The 20,380-nt window shown below is 41.0% G+C and overlaps 1 protein-coding gene and 1 non-coding gene across 2 annotated transcripts in view; one reads left to right on the top strand and one right to left on the bottom strand.

The window, feature by feature from the left end:
• Positions 1 to 20,380, top strand: part of RNF212B (ring finger protein 212B) — a 34,026-nt gene that overhangs the window by 3,347 nt on the left and 10,299 nt on the right. Inside the window, exons 3-6 of the mRNA XM_033188561.1 lie at positions 802 to 876; positions 16,747 to 16,862; positions 18,088 to 18,148; positions 18,863 to 18,891. Of these exons, the coding sequence (XP_033044452.1) occupies positions 802 to 876; positions 16,747 to 16,862; positions 18,088 to 18,148; positions 18,863 to 18,891 (281 nt within the window). The remainder of the gene's footprint in view (positions 1 to 801; positions 877 to 16,746; positions 16,863 to 18,087; positions 18,149 to 18,862; positions 18,892 to 20,380) is intronic.
• Positions 17,659 to 17,761, bottom strand: LOC117071690. Its single transcript, XR_004432446.1, has one exon. It is a non-coding gene; the product is annotated as a U6 spliceosomal RNA (small nuclear RNA).

The following is a 20,380-nucleotide window of genomic DNA, read 5'->3' as shown; positions in this document are numbered from 1 at the left end:
CTGGGCAACATAGTAAAACTCTGTCTCTACTAAAATATAAAAAATTAGCCAGGCGTGGTGGTGCGGGCCTGTAATCCCAGCTACTTGGGAGGCTGAAGCACGAGAATCACTTGAGCCTGGGAGGCGGAAGTTGCAGTAAGCCAAGATAGCACCACTGCACTCCAGCTTGGGCTCAGAGTAAGACTCTGTCTAAAAAAAAAAAAAAAAAGAAAAAGTAAAAGAAAGCAAAGAAACAAACTTGCAAATAGCCGTTTGTAAAAAGAGTGTAAATAATAGGCCAGCTGAAGAGGCTCACACCTGTAATCCCAGCAGTTTGGGAGGCTGAGGTGGATAGATCACCTGAGATCAGAAGTTCGAGACCAGCCTGGCCAACATGATGAAACCCCCCATCTCTACTAAAAATACAAAAATTAGCTGGGTGTGTTGGTGGGCACCTGTAATCCCAGCTACTCAGGAGGCTGAGGCAGAAGAATCACTTGAACCCAAGAGGCGAGGGTTGCAATGAGCCCAGATCACACCACTGCATTGCAGCCTGGGTGATAACAGCAAAACTGTGTCTCAAAGAAAAAAAAGAGTATAAACACAGATGGAAGCATTATTTGTGATCACTGTTACAGATGCACAAGGTAAGGAGAATTGGACATATAATGTACATCTAGAACAGTGGTGATCTCCCTTTTATACAGAGTGGAGATAATGCCAGATACATTAGAAAAGGTGGTACATCCTTTGTCATATTAGTCAGTATTTTATTTTATTCAATTATGGATATTCTCACAGTGTGTATTGCTCTCTTTATAGCTGAAGCCTCAGGAGAAGATGTTTTTCAAAAGTCCTGTGGAGACAGCTTTGCAGTATTTTAGTCACATCTCTCAGGTATGAGAAACAAAAGCAAGAAAATCTGATTCTCCAGGCAAATTCTAATTGCATCTTATTTCTTTATCAAAGGTTTTCTTTAAACTGCATTTGTACACAATGGAGGGAAATTAACTGCTTTCTTTGCTTTCTTCCTTGATGATACAAATTTCAATCAGTTAACTTTTTATTGACCCAGAATCTGTGATAGGCTATAAAAATCACTATGTAGCTAACATCTTGCCGTGTATTTCCTAGTTGTATTAATTAATTTCTAAGACTAAAGGTTGTTCTAGGGAGCTTTATCATTTTTCTCAGCAGATAGATGCATCTTCTAAAAATTGCTTTGAGTATATAGGCCTGGCCCTGCAAACAATGGGTTTGATGGTTTAACTCGCAATCAGTAACTTATAGCACTAAGATCATGAGAGTACTTCTTGTTTCCCATTCTTACTTTTCAATAACCTTTTTTTTTTTTTTTTTTTTTTGAGACAGAGTCTTGCTCTGTTGCCCAGGCTGGAGTGCAGTGGCCGGATCTCAGCTCACTGCAAGCTCCGCCTCACGGGTTTACGCCATTCTCCTGCCTCAGCCTCTCGAGTAGCTGGGACTATAGGCGCCCGCCACCTCGCCCGGCTAGTTTTTGTATTTTTTAGTAGAGACGGGGTTTCACCGTGTTAGCCGGGATGGTCTCGATCTCCTGACCTCGTGATCCACCCGTCTCGGCCTCCCAAAGTGCTGGGATTACAGGCTTGAGCCACCGTGCCCGGCCTTCAATAACCTTTTTAGTAATACTTACCTCTTCATTTAGTGTTAATAACTGGTTTCTTGAATTTTAGGAAATATTTGTCTTTTCTTGATGTGTCTTATGTTGGCATACAATTGACTTGGTCAGGAGCAACAGGAATGTAGAAGAAGGTAGAGAGAAGGCAGGACAACCATTTGAGAGAATTCCCTAGTTGTAAAAACTTTGATTTTTTTCTTTCTACTCCCCAGTTATCTTAGATTATGCTACAGCCTCATGGAATTCCTATTGTGGCATATTTCTTGAGATTTGTATCACTCTTCCCTTTCTATATTCTTACTTCTTATTCTTTTGAAAGTACCCCTTTTCTAAACCTCAAGATGATCCTTAGTCATTTTCTGGTTGAAGATTTATTTTTCAGTGTCCTGCCTCTCAATCCTCACTCTAGAGATAGAGTAAGGGGAATTAAGGCTTGCTGCTTGCTGTCTTTAGCTGCTAGGTTGAGCCATCATATTTGACATACACTATATTTAACATTGTAAGTATATTAAAATCCAGCTCAGACTCAAGGAGAAATGTAAACAAGGTCATAGGAACAAGAGAAAGAGCAGACCTTTGGTTAATAAATAAACCTAGGCATAGTTAATGATCAGTAGAGAAATCATATGTAGTCTGAATCCTAACCTGCCTGATCATGGGACCAATTACACATGGTCAAACAATCAAGATAAAAGAAATGGAAAGGGTCAGTTAATCATCACTGTAGTGAAGGGTCAATTTAGTGAAGTCAGCAAAGTCTAAAAATGTGTTTTCCTAATTTGTGAAGCTGCATAACTGATCCAGTACCTAGACTGTTTCATTCAGGCTTCTGCTCAAAACATTCTTCTTCAGTCAGTCCTTTAGTGACTCTCATATTTCAAATAGTAGCCCCAGCATTTTCTACTCCTTACCATGCTTTTTTTTCATCGTAGTTCTTTTCTCTAACATTATGTTATATATTTGTTGTCTGAATCCTGCACTGGAATATAAGCTCCATGAAAACAGATTTGGTTGGTTTTGTTTATTGTTCTCTTTTAATAGTCTTTAATAAGTAGTGGACACTCAAAACGTTGTCATTGAGTGAATGATGGAGTATTGCTCTAAATATCTATTTATGTTCCAATTTTAGTATTTATATTTGTACGTTCTCCAATCTTTACAATGACTTAAGGCCATTTTTTCTGCTGCACTTTGTGCTAATAGTTGATCAAACTGCCTGTTTTGAATTCTTTACTCACCTCAAGATAATCTTTCTGAGGGATCGGAGAACCTCATGTAGATCTGTAAGTTTTCTTTTCTTTTCTTTCTTTCTTTTTTTTTTTTTTGAGTTGGAGTCTTGCTTTTGTCGCCCAGGCTGGAGTGCAGTGGCGAGATCTCAGCTCACAGAAACCTCCGCCTCCAGGGTTCAAGCGATTCTCCTGGGGGCAGGGGCAATTTCAGTCTTATTCATTTTATATGACTCCTAACATAGCACCAGGAACATAGAAGGATTCAATAAATACTTTTTGAAAGAATTAATGAAATAATCTTCCCTATTGAAGTTTTCCTTTAATGTATATGAAATACAGTAAAGTGATAATACTGAGAAAACTGTTGGTGTAGAAATCTAATGACCAACTCGGCCTGCTAACTTATCTCTTTATTTCTTTGAGCCAGTCATACTTCCTCACATGTAATATGAAATAATAATACTCATCCTACTGCTTATGAAGATCCAATGAGACAATGTTTATGGAAATATTCTGAAAACCGTAAAGTACTTTAAAACAAACAAACAGAAACAGAGACAATCTTGCTGTATTGCCCAGCCTGTTCTCAAACTCCTGGCCTCAAGCAGTCCTCCCACCTTGGCCTCCCAAAGTTCCAGGATTACAGGTGTGAGCCACCACGCCCAACCTGAAAATTGTACTTTATTAGTTTAAAAAATAATGTGGAAAAGTCATGAAAGGTTATGAGTGATCACAAACTCACTTAAAAATAGTTAAAGATCATATATGTAAAAAGAAGTCTGTATTTTAAAAAATTGTTGGCCGGGCATAGTGGCTCACCCCTGTAATCCCAGCACTTTGAGAGGCCAAGGTAGGTGGATCACCTGAGGTCAGGAGCTTGTGACCAACCTGGCCAACATGGAGAAACCCCTTCTCTACTAAAAATAAAAAACTAGCCAGGTGTGTTGGCACATATCTGTACTCCCAGCTACTCAAGAGGCTGAGGCAGGAGAATTGCCTGAACCTGGGAGGTGGAGATTGCAGTGAGCCGAGGGAGCTATCGCGCCATTGCACTTCAGCCTTGGCAACCAGAGCAAAACTCCATCTCAAAAAAAAAAAAATTGTTTTCAAAGGGAAATATAAACACCCCATCAGCTTTTTTTTTTTTTTTTTTTTTTTTGAGACGGAGTCTCACTCTGTCGCCCAGCCTGGAGTGCAGTGGCTTGATCTCAGCTCACTGCAAGCTCCGCCTCCCGGGTTCACGCCATTCTCCTGCCTCAGCCTCCCAAGTATCTGGGACTACAGGCGCCCGCCACCATGCCCGGCTAATTTTTTAAAATTTTTAGTAGAGACGGGGTTTCACCGTGTTAGCCGAGATGGTCTTCATCTCCTGACCTCGTGATCCGCCCGTCTTGGCCTCCCAAAGTGCTGGGATTACAGGCGGGAGCCACTGCGCCCGCCCCCTTTTCTTTTCTTTTTTAGGTCCACTAGTTTTCATGCAATCACTTACTTTTTTAATAACAGCTTTATTGAGATGTAATTAACATACCATAAAATTTACCCTTTTAAAGTATGCAATTCAATGGTTTTTAATACATCTACAGAATTGCACAAACACTATTGCGTAATTTTCAAACATTTTCATCTCACCCCAGAAAGAAGCCCTGTACTTATTGGCAGGCACTTCCCAAACCCTTCCCACCCTCCCCATCCCCAGGCGATCACTAATTTACTTTCTGTTCCTATGGTTTTGCCTGTTCAGGACATAAATATAGAATCATATAATGTATGGTCTTTTGTGACTTGCTGCATTCACTAAGTATAATGCTCTCAAGTTTCATCCATGTCGTAGCATCTGTTAGGACTTTATTAATATTTCATTCCATTTTATGGCCAAATAACAATCTATTATATAAATGGATATACATTTTACTTATCCATTCATTAGTTGATAGACATTTGGGTTGTTCCTACTTTGGGACTATTATAAGTAATATTGCTGTGGAACATTTATGTATAAGTTTTTACATGGACATATATTTTTATTTCTGTTGGGTATATACCTAGGAGTGGAATTTCTGGGTCAAATAGTAACTCTATATTTAACTTTTTTAGGAACTGCCAGACTGTTTTCCCAAGTGGCTGTAACGTTTTACATCCTTAGCAGCTGTTTTAGCCTGTCTGGGCTGCTATAATAAAATACCTTAGACTGGATAATTTCTAAGTAACAGAAATTTAATTCTCATAGTTCTGGAGGCTGGGAAATTCAACATCAAGGCCCCAATAGATACAGTATCTGGTAAGGGCTTACTCTTTGCTCCCAAGATAATGCCTTCTTGCTGCATCCTCACATGGCAAAAGTGGCAAACAGGCTTCTTTTTTACTTATTTTTTTGAGACAGGGTCTCACTCTGTCACAAAGGCTGGAGTGCAGTGGTGTGGTTGTGGCCAGTGGTGCAATCATGGCTCCCTGCAGCCTTGCCCTCTTGAGCTCAGGTGATCCTCTCACCTCACCCTCCCAGGTAGCTGGGACTACAAGCACATGTCACCACACCCAGCTAGTTTTTGTGTTTTGTTTAATAGATACAGGGTTTCACCATGTTGCCCAGGCTGGTCTTGAACCCCTGGGCTCACGCAGTCTGCCCGCCTCTGCCTCCCAAAGTGCTGCAGTTACAGGCGTGAGCCACCGCGCCCAACCCCAAGCCTTTTTTTTTTTTTTTTTTTTGAGACGGAGTCTCGCTCTGTCGCTGAGGCGGGAGTGCTGTGGCACGATCTCGGCTCACTGCAACCTCTGCTTCCTAGGTTCAAGCAATTCTCCTGCCTACACCTCCTGACTAGCTGGGATTACAGGCGTGCGCCACCACGCCCGGCTAATTTTTGTATTTTTAATAGAGACGGGGTTTCACCATGTTGATCAGGCTAGTCCGGAATTCCTGACCTCGTGATCCGCTCACCTCAGCCTCCCAAGGTGCTGAGATTACAGTCGCACCACCACGCCTGGCCCCCAAGCCTCTTTTTATTTATAAGGCACTGATCCCATTTATAAGGCACTAATCCCATTCACAAGAGCAAAGCCTTCAGGACATAATCACCTCCTAAAGCCTTCATCTCTTAATACTATTGCATTGAGAGTTGAGTGTCAACAAATGAATTTTGTGGCCAGTAAAGACCATTCAGACCACAGCAGGCCAGTAAATATTTTAAGCTTTGCAGGCCATACAATTTCCGATGCAGCTACCCAACTCTGCTGTTGTAGCATGGAAGCAGCCATAGACAGCATGTAAGCAAATGGGTATAATTATGTTCCAATAAAACTTATTTACAAAAGCAGACAGCTAGCCCAGCACGGTGGCTCACACCTGTAATCCCAGCACTTTGGGAGGCCAAGGTCGGTGGATCACAAGGTCAGGAGATCAAGACCATCCTGGCTAACACAGTGAAACCCCATCTCCACTAAAAATACAAAAAGTTAGCTGGGCGTGGTGGTGGGCACCTGTAGTTCCAGCTACTGGGAAGGCTGAGGTAGGAGAATGGCGTGAACCCAGGAGGCAGAGGTTGCAGTGGACTGAGATCGCGCCACTGCACTCCAGCCTGGGTGACAGAGTGAGACTCCGTCTCAAAAAAAAAAAAAAGAAAAAGCAAAAAAACAAAACAGACAGCTGGTCATGTTCAGTTGTTTGCTGACCATTGGTCTATTTTATGTTTTTAAAGGATTTTTGAAGTCACATGTTTTTACTAATATATACATACATGATTGCTACATATACTATTGGAATAAAATCAGGTCAAGATTTGATCTCATCAATAGACCAGAGCTTCTCCATCCCTCATTTGAATTAAGAATTTGAACAACTGAGGTACTCAGTGGGCCAGATGCAGTGGCTCACACCACTTTGGAGGCCAAGGTGGGAGGATTGCATGAGGCCGGGAGTTTGAGACTAGCTTGGCTAACATAGTGAAACCCCACCTCAACAAAAAATTTAAAAATTAGGTGGGCATGGTGGCACACACCTGTAATCCCAGCTACTCAGGAGGCTGAGGTGGGAGGATCGCTTGATCCCAAGAGGTTGAGGCTGCAGTGAGCCATGATTGCACCACTGTACTCCAGCTTGGGTAAAAATAGAGAAATTAAAAAGAGATACTCAATGGCGCTTTTGAAGAAAAGTTGTATTTAGTTTAATATTATTTTACCCAAAAAGGAAAAGCTGTCAGTATTTAGGACTTCCGAAACAGTGTAGTTGAATTCTTCATCACTACTGAGCAGGGGATGGAGGAACCTTAGGCCAGTGTGAGGTTGTATTCCTTTGATCATACAAACTGTGCAACCCAAAACTTAACCCTCTGCCTGGTGCGCTGCTGTGGCTCTCATTCAGAGTGGGTACTTCAGACATCTTACTAACAATCCTCCAATTGCTTTTGCTAAGAAAGCATTTTTAGGGTTCTTTTTTGCTCTAATCTGTTCCCTCTGAGCCATCACGATAATCTATTTCAATTGCAAATCTGAACAAGTAACTGCCTTTTCAAAATCTTTTGGTGGCTTCCCATCACCTAAGTTTCAGACTGCTCAGAGTGATACATAGTTACCTTAATGATCTGGTTCCTCCTAAACTCTCCAATTTCAATCACAACTACCACCTCACATCTCATATACAAACACAAGTTTTTACATAAGGTTATTTATTATTGAATCTATTAGGCAGATTTAGTTCTTTGCAGTTCTTTTACAGACCATATACTTTCATACCTTTATATCTGAAATGCCCAACTTCTACATTTTTTTTTTAATTTATTTTATTTATTTTTTTTTTGAGACAGAGTCTTGCTCTGTCGCCCAGGCTGGAGTACAGTGGCCGGATCTCAGCTCACTGCAAGCTCCGCCTCCCGGGTTCACGCCATTCTCCTGTCTCAGCCTCCCGAGTAGCTGGGACTACAGGCGCCCGCCACCTCGCCCGGCTAGTTTTTTTGTATTTTTTTAGTAGAGACGGGGTTTCACTGTGTTAGCCAGGATGGTCTTGATCTCCTGACCTCGTGATCTGCCCGTCTCGGCCTCCCAAAGTGCTGGGATTACAGGCTTGAGCCACCGCGCCCGGCCAACTTCTACATTTTAAAGACTAAGTTAGGCTGGGCATGGTGGCTCACGCCTGTAATCCCAGCACTTTTGGAGGCTGACGGGGGTGGATCACCTGAGGTTGAGGGTTCAAGATCAGCCTGGCCAATATGGTGAAACCCCATCTGTACTAAAAATACAAAAAAGTAGCTGGGTGTGGTGGTGGCGTGTGCCTGTAATCCCAGCTGCTTGTGAGACTGAGGCATGAGAATCGCTTAAACCTGGGAGGCAGAGGTTGCAGCGAGCCTAGATTGCGCCACTGCACTCCAGCCTGGGTGACGGAGCGAGACTGTCTCAAAAAAAAAACAAAAAAAACAAAACTGAATTAATAGTTACCTCTTAATTATTATCTCTGTATCTTGTACATTCTTGTGTTCTGCATATAACATAGTGTTTTACTTATTGGTTCATGTGTCAGAATGTCTCTTCTACTAGACTGTGATAAGCTACTGTGAACCTGGAAAATCTGAGATAAGTCTCAGTTAATTTAGAAAGTTTATTTTGCCAAGATTGAGGACATGTGCCCATGACACAGCCTCAGGAGGTTCAGACGACATGTGCCCAAGGTCAGAGTGCAGTTTGGTTTTATACATTTTAGGGAGACATGAGACATCAATCAACATATATAAGATGAACATTGGTTTGGTCTGGAAAGGTGGTACAGCTCAAAGTGGGAGAGGGCTTCTAGGTCATAGGTACATAAGAGACCAATGGTTGCCTTCTTTTGAGTTTCTGACTAGCCTCTCCAAAGGAGGCAATCAGATATGCATGTATCTCAGTGAGCAGACGGGTGACTTTGAATAGAATGGGAGGCAGGTTTGCCCTAAGCATTTCCCAGCTTGACTTTTCCCTTGAGCTTAGTGATTTGGGGGGTCCAAGATATTTTCCCTTGACACTACTAAAAGACAAGAACCCATACTGTTCATCTTAGCATTTCCAGTTCTTATGCCTGGCATAATATATTCAGTAAAGTTTTGCTAAATGAAATATAATCTTTGCACTGTATGTTTTCTGCCCCTGTGTGAGACATTTTCTGATACCAACCGGTTCTCTGACACCAACTAGGTGTGGAACAATTCAATTCAATTATTTCCTAGAGTTTTAGTGTCATACTTCACATGTTTAGGGCTCAGCCTCACACGACTGCCCCCACTCTGGACACCAGCCACAAATGGAGTACCTAGGCTACAATACTTCAGACTGGCCAACCACAAACTTGAGGATTCTCATGAACTTCCTCCTGCTCCCCCAAGCTTCAATAACTTGCTAGAATGACTCACAGAACTCAGAAAAGTACTTTACTTATTATTACCAGTTTATTATAAAAGATACAACATGGGGGCCAGGTGCAGTGGCTCACACCTGTAATCCCAGCACTTTGGGAGGCCGAGGTGGGTGGATCACCTGAGGTCAGGAGTTCGAGACCAGCCTAGCCAACATGGTGAAACCCTGCCTCTACTAAAAATACAAAAAGTAGATGGGTGTGGTGGCGGGCACCTGTAATTTCAGCTACTCTGGAGGCTGAAGCAGGAGAAACACTTGAACCTGGGAGGCGGAGGTTGCAGTGAGCCAAGATCATGCCACCGCACTCCAGCCTGGGTGACAGCGCAAGACTGTGTCTCAAAAAAAGAAAAGAAAAGAAAAGAAAACAATACATCATGGGAATAGCCAAATGTAAAAGATGCAAAGTATGTGAGGAGGGGTGCAGAGCTTCCATACCCTCTCCAGATGCACTACTCTCCCAGCACCTCCAAGTGTTCACCAACTTGGTAACTCTCTGAACTCCCTTGTTCAGGAATTGTTATGAAGGTTCCATTGCATAGGCATGATTGATTAAAGAATTGGTCGTTGGCGATTGAACTCAATCTCTAGCCCCTTTTCCTTCTCTGGTTGTCAGGGGTGGGGGTGGGGTGGGAAGAAGGGTTGGGACCCCAACCCTCCAAACAGTGTTTGGTTCCTCTGGCAACAAGCCCCCATTTTGATGCTATCTAGGACCCCACCAAGGGTCACCTCATTAGCACAAATTCAGCTATGGTTGAAAGGGGCTTGTTATGAATAACAAAAGATGCTCCTATCACTCAGGAAATGCCAAGGGTTTTAGTAACTCTGTGAGGAACCAGGGACAAAGACCGTATATATATTTCTTACACCACACCCTGTTCAAAAGATCCTCCTCAAAATCAGCCCATTAAAAAAAGGTTTATTATGATTTTATCACATATAATTTCAAATGTCTAAAAGAGTATAATCATATGTATAATATAATTAATTTCTGAACCGTATCAGTTTCATTGCCCTGTGCATGGCAAGTTAGTACACCAAGACACTGGGTTGCAGCAGAGAAAGAGGTTTAATCATATGACAGCTGAACAAGGAGATAGGAAACCTCAAATTTGCCTCCAGGAGGAGTTCGAGGCTAGAGGTTTTTAAAGGGTTGGATGAGTAGTAACCCAAGGTGTGGGGATCATTGCTTGGTTAAAGAATGCAGGGTGGAGTCATGAGAAGGGTAGATGAAGAAACTGCATTCTCGAAAATGTGATTATAAAAGTTTACAAAAACCCCAATTCCCCAGAGAGCTATGAAATGAGCAGAGTGCAGAACATATTCTATCAGTCTCTTGAAATACTATTTGCCCTCTTAACTGATATGGCAATGGAGGAAGAAAGTAAGAATGTAATAAAAATATGAAAAAAGTGAAAAAAAAAAGAAACTGCATTCTCATGCTGATTCAATTCCTCTGTGGGGGTCTTCAGACTCACTAGTGTCAGCTGTTCCACTGGAATTCAGGATCTGAAAAATATCTTAAGCAACTTTTAAGCAAAAACCTTATGATTCTAATGTCATATTCTGTTTATGAGAACAATGAGGAGGCAAATGGTCAGCATCTAGTGTGACGTGACTTTCGCAGCTAAAAGGAAATGTGCCAAAGTGCAGCCTGATGAATCCTTAATTATAACTATATTTCTGTCCAGAACCAAGCACGTAATTCTTGTTAAACCCTATGAGGACGGTTTCATTTCCATGCATCCATCACTCCACTTCAACAATTATCGGTGAATGGCTAATTTTCCTCCATCCATACCTCTTGCCACCCCACCCAGATTATTTTAAAGCCAAAACCAGATACTACATCATTTCAATCTGTAAATATTTCAGTGTGTATCTCTAAAAGATAGGAACTTTTTTCTTAAATATAACCACATCATGCTAAAATAACAATTTCATAATATTATCAAATAATCAGGCTGCATTCACATTTCTCCAGTTGTCTCAGTTTTAAAATGTTCCCACATTTTGAATTGAGTTTCAATAAAGGTATATATTTCAGTGGTTATGTCTCTTAAGTTTCTTTTACACTGTGAGTTTTCTCTCATTTCTTTTTAAGTTATTATTGAAGAAAATGGTCTTTTGTCCTATAGAGTTATTCACAGTGTGGATTTTGTTTATTGTACCTATGGAGTCATTTTATATGTTCCTCTGTCCTCTATTTCCTGTAAATTGATAGGTAGGTTTAGGGTTAATCACCATCATTGGTTTGGTGGCAGGGGAAGGTAAGGCAAGACCACTTTATTCCAGTGTCGTATTCCACCAAGAGGTACTTAATGGTCTATGTCTCTTATTTTGTATGAGGGTAGCTGTTGATGAACTTTGCAGAGATCCTTAATTCATTAGAAGTTGTAAAATTCCAATTCTGTCATCATTTCTCATTTTTTTAGTTGGAGTACTTAGAGAAATGTCCTTTTATCAAGCGAATGATTATCCAGATATATAGTTCAAAAATACTAAGACTTGCTTGTTCCTATTGTGGCATGAGGGAGTTTCACAAAAGATAGATAAGGCAAACTAATAGGTTTTGAATGTCAAAGAGAGATCGTGAATTTACCAATATCTTTAAAGTGAATTTCTAAAACTTGGTGACTTATTTACAGATGTTCAAAAATTAAATTGCATGCAAAAATAAATCTTCAACTAAATAAAAATGCTGACATTTAAAAATAAGAACTAAGGCTAGGCACAGTGGCTCATGCCTATAATCCCAACACTTTGGGAGACCGAAGTGGGAGGACTGCTAGAACCCAGGAGTTTGAGATCAGCCTGGGCAACATAGTGAGACCCTTTCTCTTAAGAAAAAAAAATTTAAAAATTAGAGGGGTATGGTGGCATGCACCTGTTGTCCCAGCTACTCGAGAGGCTCAAGTGAGAGCATCACTTGAGCCCAGGAGGTTGAGCCTACAGTAAACTATGAACAAACCCCTGCACTCCAGCCTGGTTGACAGGGCAAAACTCTGTCTCAAAAAAAAAAAAAAAAGAAAAAAGAACTAAGACTGGGCATGATGGCTTACTCCAGTAATTCCAGCACTTGGAGGATGACCTGAAGCCAGAAATTTGAGACCAGTTTGGGCAACACAGCAGGACCCCATCTCTATCAAAATAAAAATAAATAAAAATAAGAACTGGGAAAGTCCTTCTTTAGTACAAAAATGATAATCAAACTAATATTCATTTCCAAAGCATATATTACTTTTTTGTATGTGTGTGCTTTTGGTAGAGAGAGCGTTTTGCCATGTTGCCCAGGCTGGTCTCAAACTCCTGAGTTCAAGTGATCTGCCCACCTTGGCTTCCCAAAGTGGTAAGATTACAGGCATAAGCCACTGCACCTGGCCTACTTTTATAAACAAACAGGAATGTTTTGTTTATAATAACCCACATTGGACCAAAATGTCTTATTGTAGTAAACCTACTAAGCTCCCCCTTTGCTTCCATCACTGTGCCTCTCTCAGTATTTTTCAGTTATTTCTCCTTTACTCTTTCTACCCTTTTGTTGGACCTAATTCAGAACTGAAGTTTTAATATACTCTCTCAAGCATATAAAATAAAAATTATGTTTCATATATAAAATAAAGTTTATACAAGGCTGTTGGTTTGGATTGAGTTTCTGCACTAGGTCCAGCAGTCCAAACCAAAATGGAATTACTCATGCTGACAGTTCATCTGATCTTCCAAGAAATCAGGAGAGAGAGAGGTAATAGGTAAATCTCCAAACAGGCCAATTTTAGCTGGCATAATAAAGAAGTCCCCTCTGCTTTAACCTTTACAAGGAGAGTAACTTTGAACCAACCCATGCACTTTTTGTTCTCTGTTTCTGCTTTCTTCAGCCCTTTTCTGCCTAAAAAGCCAACTTGTTTTCTCAATCGGAACACTCATTCTGTTTTTTAGAACAATGTGTTGCTCAAGTCTAGAATTGCAAATCAAAGCCAGTTAAAATCTTTAAACTAGCTGGGCACGGTGGCTCACACCTGTAATCCCAGCACTTTGGGAGGCCGAGGCAGGCGGATCACCTGAGGTCCGGAGTTCAAGACCAGCCTGACCAACATGGAGAAACCCTGTCTCTACTAAAAATACAAAATTAGCCAGGTGTGGTGGTGCATGCCTGTAATTCCATCTACTCTGGAGCCTGAGGCAGGAGAATGGCTTGAACCCGGGAGTTGGAGGTTGCTGTGAGCCGGGATCGGGCCATTGCACTCCAGCCTGGGCAACAAGAGCGAAACTCCATCTCAAAAAAAAAGAAAGAAAAAAAAATTAAATTTGTTGTAATTTTGTATTTTGACACGTTATCAATAGTAAAATGGTAGGAATCTAGAGTGTGAAGACCATTATATCCTTACCTGGTCCTATTATGGAGATAAAGGAAAGGAATCAGGGTATAGAAGTAGATAGTTTCATACCAATAAAATGTTGGTATCAATGTTCCAATAAAACAATATTTAACACTTGAATTATCCAGACAATGTTAAGTGTTATCATCAATAGAACTACTTTATTTATTATCAGCTCTGTGTTACTGTATTAACAAAATAATCCCACCTTTAAGAAAAAGTAAGTGATTGGGAGGCCGAGGCAGGAAGATTGTTTGAGACCAGGAGTTCAAGACCAGTCTGGGCAATATAGCAAGCTATCATTTCTAAAAAATTTTTAAAAATTTTTAAAAAAGCAAGTGAGCAAGCAAAAGTTAATCTTCTTTGGAGACAGGAAAGAGACCAACCTTTTCATGAGGCTGAGGGATTTGAAGGATTGCTAACTATTGGTAATTTTTTTAAGTACTGTACTGAGGTACATTACTGAGTTAGATTTTAGAATCTTCTTCAGTGAATGTATTTGATATAGGCTAAACATTTGTACCCTAGTATCAGGCAAAATCACTTCTTCTTTAATACTCCTTGCTGGTTGTTTTCTGGACTGGTCTTTCTTCTTGGAATGATCAGTTTTTTGGGACAAGTAGACAAAGTAGGTCTGCTTAGGCCTGGCAAAAGACCTTCCCATAATCCAGTCTGGCTCCCTGGAGTTCCACAGTGGGGTCTGTTTGTGCACTTATGACCCTTGGTAATGTCAAACGGAGGGCTAACTAATCTAGGGTAGGATTTGACTTTTCTTGATGCTAGCCTGATTTTGACTTAATTTTACTTCCGACTAACCCCAAGGGTAGGATTAGGATATTTGGGATACTAACATTGTGATTTGGCTGTCTATTATATAGCTTTATCTCTGTTGCCTCTCACCCCCACCCCTGCCATTTCAGGTAATTCCCAGGATTCAGAGTAACTTTTATTCTGCTTCTCCACTGTTCAATTTTTTTTTTTTTTTTTTGAGATGGGGTCTCACCCTGTTGCCCAGGCTGGAGTGCAGTGGCACAATCTTGGCTTACTGCAACCTCCACCTTCCGGGTTCAAGTGATTCTCCTGCCTCAGCCTCTCCATTAGCTGGAATTTCAGGTGCACACCACCATGCCCGGCTAATTTTTGCATTTTTAGTAGAGACGGGGTTTCGCCATATTGGCCAGGCTGGTCTCGAACTCCTGACCTCAAGTGATCTGCCCACCTTGGTCTCCCAAAGTGCTGGGATTACAGGCATGAGCCACCATGCCTGGCCTCCACTATTCAAATTTTCTAAAATAATTTTTTTAAGTTGGGCTCTTGCTCTGTTGCCCAGACTGCAGTGCAGAGGCACAATCATGGCTCCCTGCAGCCTCGAACTCCTGGGTTCAAGCAGTCCACTCACTTCAGCCTCTCAAGTAGTTGAGATTACAGGCATGTACCATCACGCTGGGCTAAAATTTTAAAATTATTTTTTGGCCGGGCACAGCGGCTCACGCCTATAATCCCAGCACTTTGGGAGGCCGAGGAGGGCGGATCAAGAGGTCAGGAGTTCGAGACCATCCTGACCAACATGGTGAAACCCCATCTCCATTAAAAGTACAAATATTAGCCAGGAGTGGTGGTGGGCGCCTGTAGTCCCAGCTACTCAGGCGGCTGAGGGAGGATAATCGCTTGAACCTGGGTGGCGGAGGTTGCAGTGAGCTGAGATCGCGCCACTGCACTCTAGCCTTGGCGACAGAGCGAGACTAAGTCTCAAAAAAAATTAAATTAAATTAAATTAAATAAATAAATGAAATTATTTTTCGTAGAGACAAGGTCTTGCTATGTTGCCTAGGCTGGTCTCAAATTCCTATTGTTAAGCAATCCTCCTGCCTTAGCCTTGGCTTCCCGAGTCTCTGAGATTATAGGCGTGATCACCATGCCTGGCTTAAAATAAACATATTAGTTTTATTAAAAATGAGGGTTTAAAAAAAAATAGACTAGAGTAAATTCTTATCTATCTAGAGCTAGTTTAGTTTACCTTTAAGTAGAAAGGAAACTCTTAAGTACAATTCTTTAGTAAGGTGGCAAGAGCAATTTGAAAATTGAGTGAGAACAAAAAGTTTATGAGAAGGGTACCAAGATCTAGGAAAGGACCCTAGACAAAAGAGGGTTTATAGTCTGAACAGGGAGGAAGCAGATGAGACATAAATACTGCTGTGTACTCAAAAGTAGAGCCTGACAAAGCTAAAACACTTTCTAAATATTAACTTTTGATCCGATTCAGCAATCCCATGATAGACACATTAGTATAGCAAATGGTAAAGTGAGGCAAAAGATAAAATTATGTGTGCATGCCCAGAAAAAACATTCAAGCATAGTTAATCTCCTTCTGTGCCTCTCCACCCTTTCCTATAGCAGCATAAGCAGCCTGCAGGTGACTCTGTGTAGGTGTCTTTAGGGAAAGTAAATTGGTCACCAAGGCTCTGTAATAGCTATGAATGTGGAAGCTGATCCAAACTAATAGTTGACAAGTTAGAACCAATTCTAAGCTTGAAAAACAGTTTTTTAAAAAATCTCTCTTCTTGCACGGGATGAAAAACTATATTTTTAAAGGGTCATTCTGCTATGGTAGAATATTCGCATTAAGATAGTAGAAGGGGCCGGGTGTGGTGGCTCACGCCTGTAATCCCAACACTTTGGGAAGCTGAGGTGGGCAGATCACCTGAGGTTGGGAGTTTGAGACTAGCCTGACCAACATGGAGAAACCCTGTCTCTACTAAAAATACAAAATTAGCTGGGTGTGGTAGCACATGCCTGTAATCCCAGCTACTCGGGAGACTGAGGCAGGAGAATAGCTTGAACCTGGGAGGCAGAGGTTATGGTGAGCCGAGATCACACCATTGCACTCCGGCCTGGGCAACAATAGTGAAACTCTGTCTCAAAAAAAATAAAAATAAAAATAAAAAAGACACTAGAAGGCTAGTGTCCTGGAAATAAGTGCTGAGCTCTCTAGTTCTGGGACGTTGTTTATTAGGCCAGATGTTCTAGAAGAAAATGAGCAGTATAATAAAGTATGATTTGATGGCTTTCCCTTTGTTGCCAGAAGTGAAGGGAAAGGAGTTATGGGAGAGTATGTCAAAGGCTTGTTTTTCCCTAGTAGGTATGGAGTTTCCAGAAGAAACAAACAGATCTCCTCATCGCCTTTTATAAGCATAGAATTACAAAGTTAGAAACAGCCATGCAGGAGGCACAGCAGGCACTGGTCAGCCAGGACAAGTAAGTAACATATCAAATCACAAGAGAGCTTTTTTTTTTTCTTTCTAAGAAGTGACAGTCCTTATTTCCTTGTGTTTGCTAAGCCTGGAAATTGCTCCATATGTATTTGTTTGTTTGGGAAAATCGGGTATAGAATTTTTGATCCCCTGAATCTCCATTTTTTTCTTTCTTCCCTCCAGAGGCTCTCCTCACTTTATAGTTTTCCTCTTCTATTTCCCAGTATCAAAAACTGTTTCCCAGGCCAGGTGCAGTGGCTCACACCTGTAATCCCAGCACTTTGGGTGGCCGAAGCAGGAGGATCACTTGAGGCCAGGAGAAGGCCAGCCTGGGCAACATAGCAAGACTCTAAAAACAAAAAAAGTTTTTAAATAAAAAATTAGCCAGACATAGTGGTTCACACCTGTAGTCCCAGCTACTTGGGCTGAGGCTGGAGGATCCTTTGAGCCCAGGAGTCTGAGTTACAGTGAGCTATGATCACACCACTACACTCCAGCCTGGGTGAAAAAGTGAGACACTGTCTCAAAAACTAAAACAAAAAAAACTTCTGCTTCCTTGAGAAGTCAGATATAGCTGATTCACACTGATAACACTCCTTGTAGCCTCAATCTCCTGGGCTCAAGCGATCCTCCCACCTCAGCCTCCCAAGTAGCTGGGACTACAAGTGCACGCCACCATGCCTGGCTAATTTTTGTATTTTTTTTTTTGTTGTCGAGAGGAGTCTCTCCATATTGTCCAAGCTGGTCTGGAATCCTTTTTTCTCTTCTTTCAAAGTTTATTATTATTATTTTTATTATTATTTTTTATGGAATGCTTCAAGCATTTACATGTTAACTTTCTTTGGGGGCCATGTTAATCTTCTCTGTATTGTTCCAATTTTAGTGTATGTGCTGCCAAAGCAACCACAAGATGGAATCCTTGATAAAAATTTTTAGACATCAGCAGGCGAGGGGGGTGTGTGTGTGTGTATGGGGAGAGGAAATGGAATTCTTTGCAAATTCCCCTGAAATCATACCAAGTAATTGCTTATTTTGTCCACTTAATTGTTCTCATTATCAAAACCCTGCCATTGTCTCCTTGAATCACCAAATTCCTGATAGAAATAGCTTGTATAGCTGCAAGCATTTCTCAATAAGTATTAACTAAATGTTAATAGTTATAATAATAAAAAAAATCAGGTTTTTAATCCCTGATTTGCTGCAGCTGATTGGTTCCATCTTTTGCCTAGAGAATTGTCAGTCTTAAGGAAGGAGAATGGAGAACTGAAGAAATTTCTAGCCATTCTAAAGGTGAATGAAATAGATTTTACTTATTATTATTTTCTCTGTTACTTTTCTCATCTATCTAGCTGATTATATAGAATAGTGTTTCCTAATCTTTTTCTCATCATGGCACACACAGAAATTGATATTTGTACAATAAGCACACTACAGTAAATGGATGAGGTCTCAGCAGACCTTGGGGGACTGAAAGGATCAACTTATAGCACACTTGTAACCCATTCCTGAACATCAGTGAGTCATGACCTACCAGTTGGAAAGTTCTCTTATAGAAGAGACAGCTGTTGCAACTTAAAAATTTCTCTTCGAGAAACTCAAGGCACCTCAGGACCCTTCCTCTGCATCACACTCTTTCTTCCTAAATAGTTTTTCTTCCTAAGAATATTCTGTGTATTTATATAATTTTCCTATTGATCCCACTCCTGTAATTATTCTAGCACATTGTGGTGTGTCATTTTCCTTTCTCTCCCCAGAGACTCCATATTTCCCCACTTATGTTAGTCTATGGGATTCCCTATGCACTCTTACAAAGAACTAAAATTTTATCCCCTCAAAGCTAATAATATCCTAAGGAAATACTGCTGCTACTTTTCCTCTTACTGGGAATCTTAGCAACCATGACTAAGGGGCACTGAGCTTAGTTAGCTAGCAAGTAAGATTGAAGATCTGTTGATTAGGATCCTCAGTTGTAGCCTTCTTCACTTCTGGTTTTTTCACCTATAGGAATCTCCAAGTCGGTACCAAGGAAGCAGGTCAGTTTTATCAGCTTCCATACTAACCCAACCCCCTGAAAATTCCTATTCTTTCTTGACTCCTGGCTGTGTGAACTCAGAGAGAGAAAATGGCTAATGCATTTGGCTTTCACTTCTGCAAGAAAGAGTTATTGAAAGTGCCGAAGTAAAATCTTAATTGTAATGCTCAGCCTTGACTGTCATCTTATGAAATCCTACCGTTTGAAATGCTGGTTCCCCGGTGCCATAAAGAAATAGCATTTGAACATAAATTTAATTTACTCAGCAAGGACATTTTTACTTCCTGCAGAAAGGGTACACTCGCCAGCAGTTTTGCCACGAGATTACACTGAACAAAGGAGACAGGGTCATTTATAACCTGACGCATCTACCTTACTGCTGTGTCCGGTTTCCATTGGCTGGAACGAGACCTCACATTCTGTATGTGTTCCGATTGGCTAACAACTTAGAACTTTTTAAAAGAGGCAAAGGTAGAGGAGAACCAAGGAAGGAGGAAGTAACTTGTGGAATGCTGAGAAAGGTAAAAACACCTTCAAATAAGGAAGGAACAGGCTATAACCTAACGCTTGCTTGGACCAATGTAAGCATGCCAGGGCAAATATTTAGGCTAAGTTGTGGGAGCTAAGAACATAAAGTACATTGATTTCTTTATTACGGCTAGCAGATATTTAAGAATGTTAGTACAGGTCTTTAAATAAATTTTGCTTTTAAGAGAAGTTACTGTTTATTCCTAATTAGACAAAGAGGAAAGGCTTTAAAGAGGAAACTCTACTTTTTACACTACTCATCCTTCAAAATTCAACTCAGTCATTTCCTCTGTGAAGACTGCATTAGGTGGAATTAGATGGTCTATTCATTCATTGAGTAAATATTAAGTGCCTACTATTTATCAGGTACTATGTTATGGGCTGGATATATGCTACCAGTCCTTTCTAATTAGTGATATATATGCTCTACCAACTCTTAAACATATTTTTAGTATCGGCCGGGCATGGTGGCTCACACCTGTAATTCCAGCACTTTGGGAGGCCGAGGCAGGCGGATCATGAAGTCAGGAGATTGAAACCATCCTGGCTAACATGGTGAAACCCTGTCTCTACTAAAAATAAAAAAACAAAATTAGCCGGGCGTGGTGGCGGACACCTGTAGTCCCAGCTGCTCAGGAGGCTGAGATGGGAGAATGGTGTGAACCTGGGAGGCAGAGCTTGCAGTGAGCGGAGATCGCCCACTGCACTCCAGTCTGGGTGACAGAGCGAGACTCTGTCTCAAAACAAACAATTGAAAAAAAAAAACTATATATATGTGTGTATATATATATTTATATATATTTTAATATCAGCCCTGCACTATGGATTAAAAAGACACGGCCCTACATTCATAGAAGTTACAGTCTAGTGTTGTTTTGTCCTTCTGTTCTTCTGATAAGCCCACTACAACACTTAAACACTGCTCTGATTTTTTTTTAATCTCTCCCACTAGCCTGTAAGCC

The sequence above is a fragment of the Trachypithecus francoisi genome, unplaced genomic scaffold, assembly GCF_009764315.1.
Source record: "Trachypithecus francoisi isolate TF-2019V2 unplaced genomic scaffold, Tfra_2.0 Lachesis_group3, whole genome shotgun sequence".
In the NCBI taxonomy this organism is placed as follows: domain Eukaryota; kingdom Metazoa; phylum Chordata; class Mammalia; order Primates; family Cercopithecidae; genus Trachypithecus; species Trachypithecus francoisi.
Note: the sequence above shows the minus strand (reverse complement) of the source record. Positions and strands in the feature narration are given on the sequence as shown.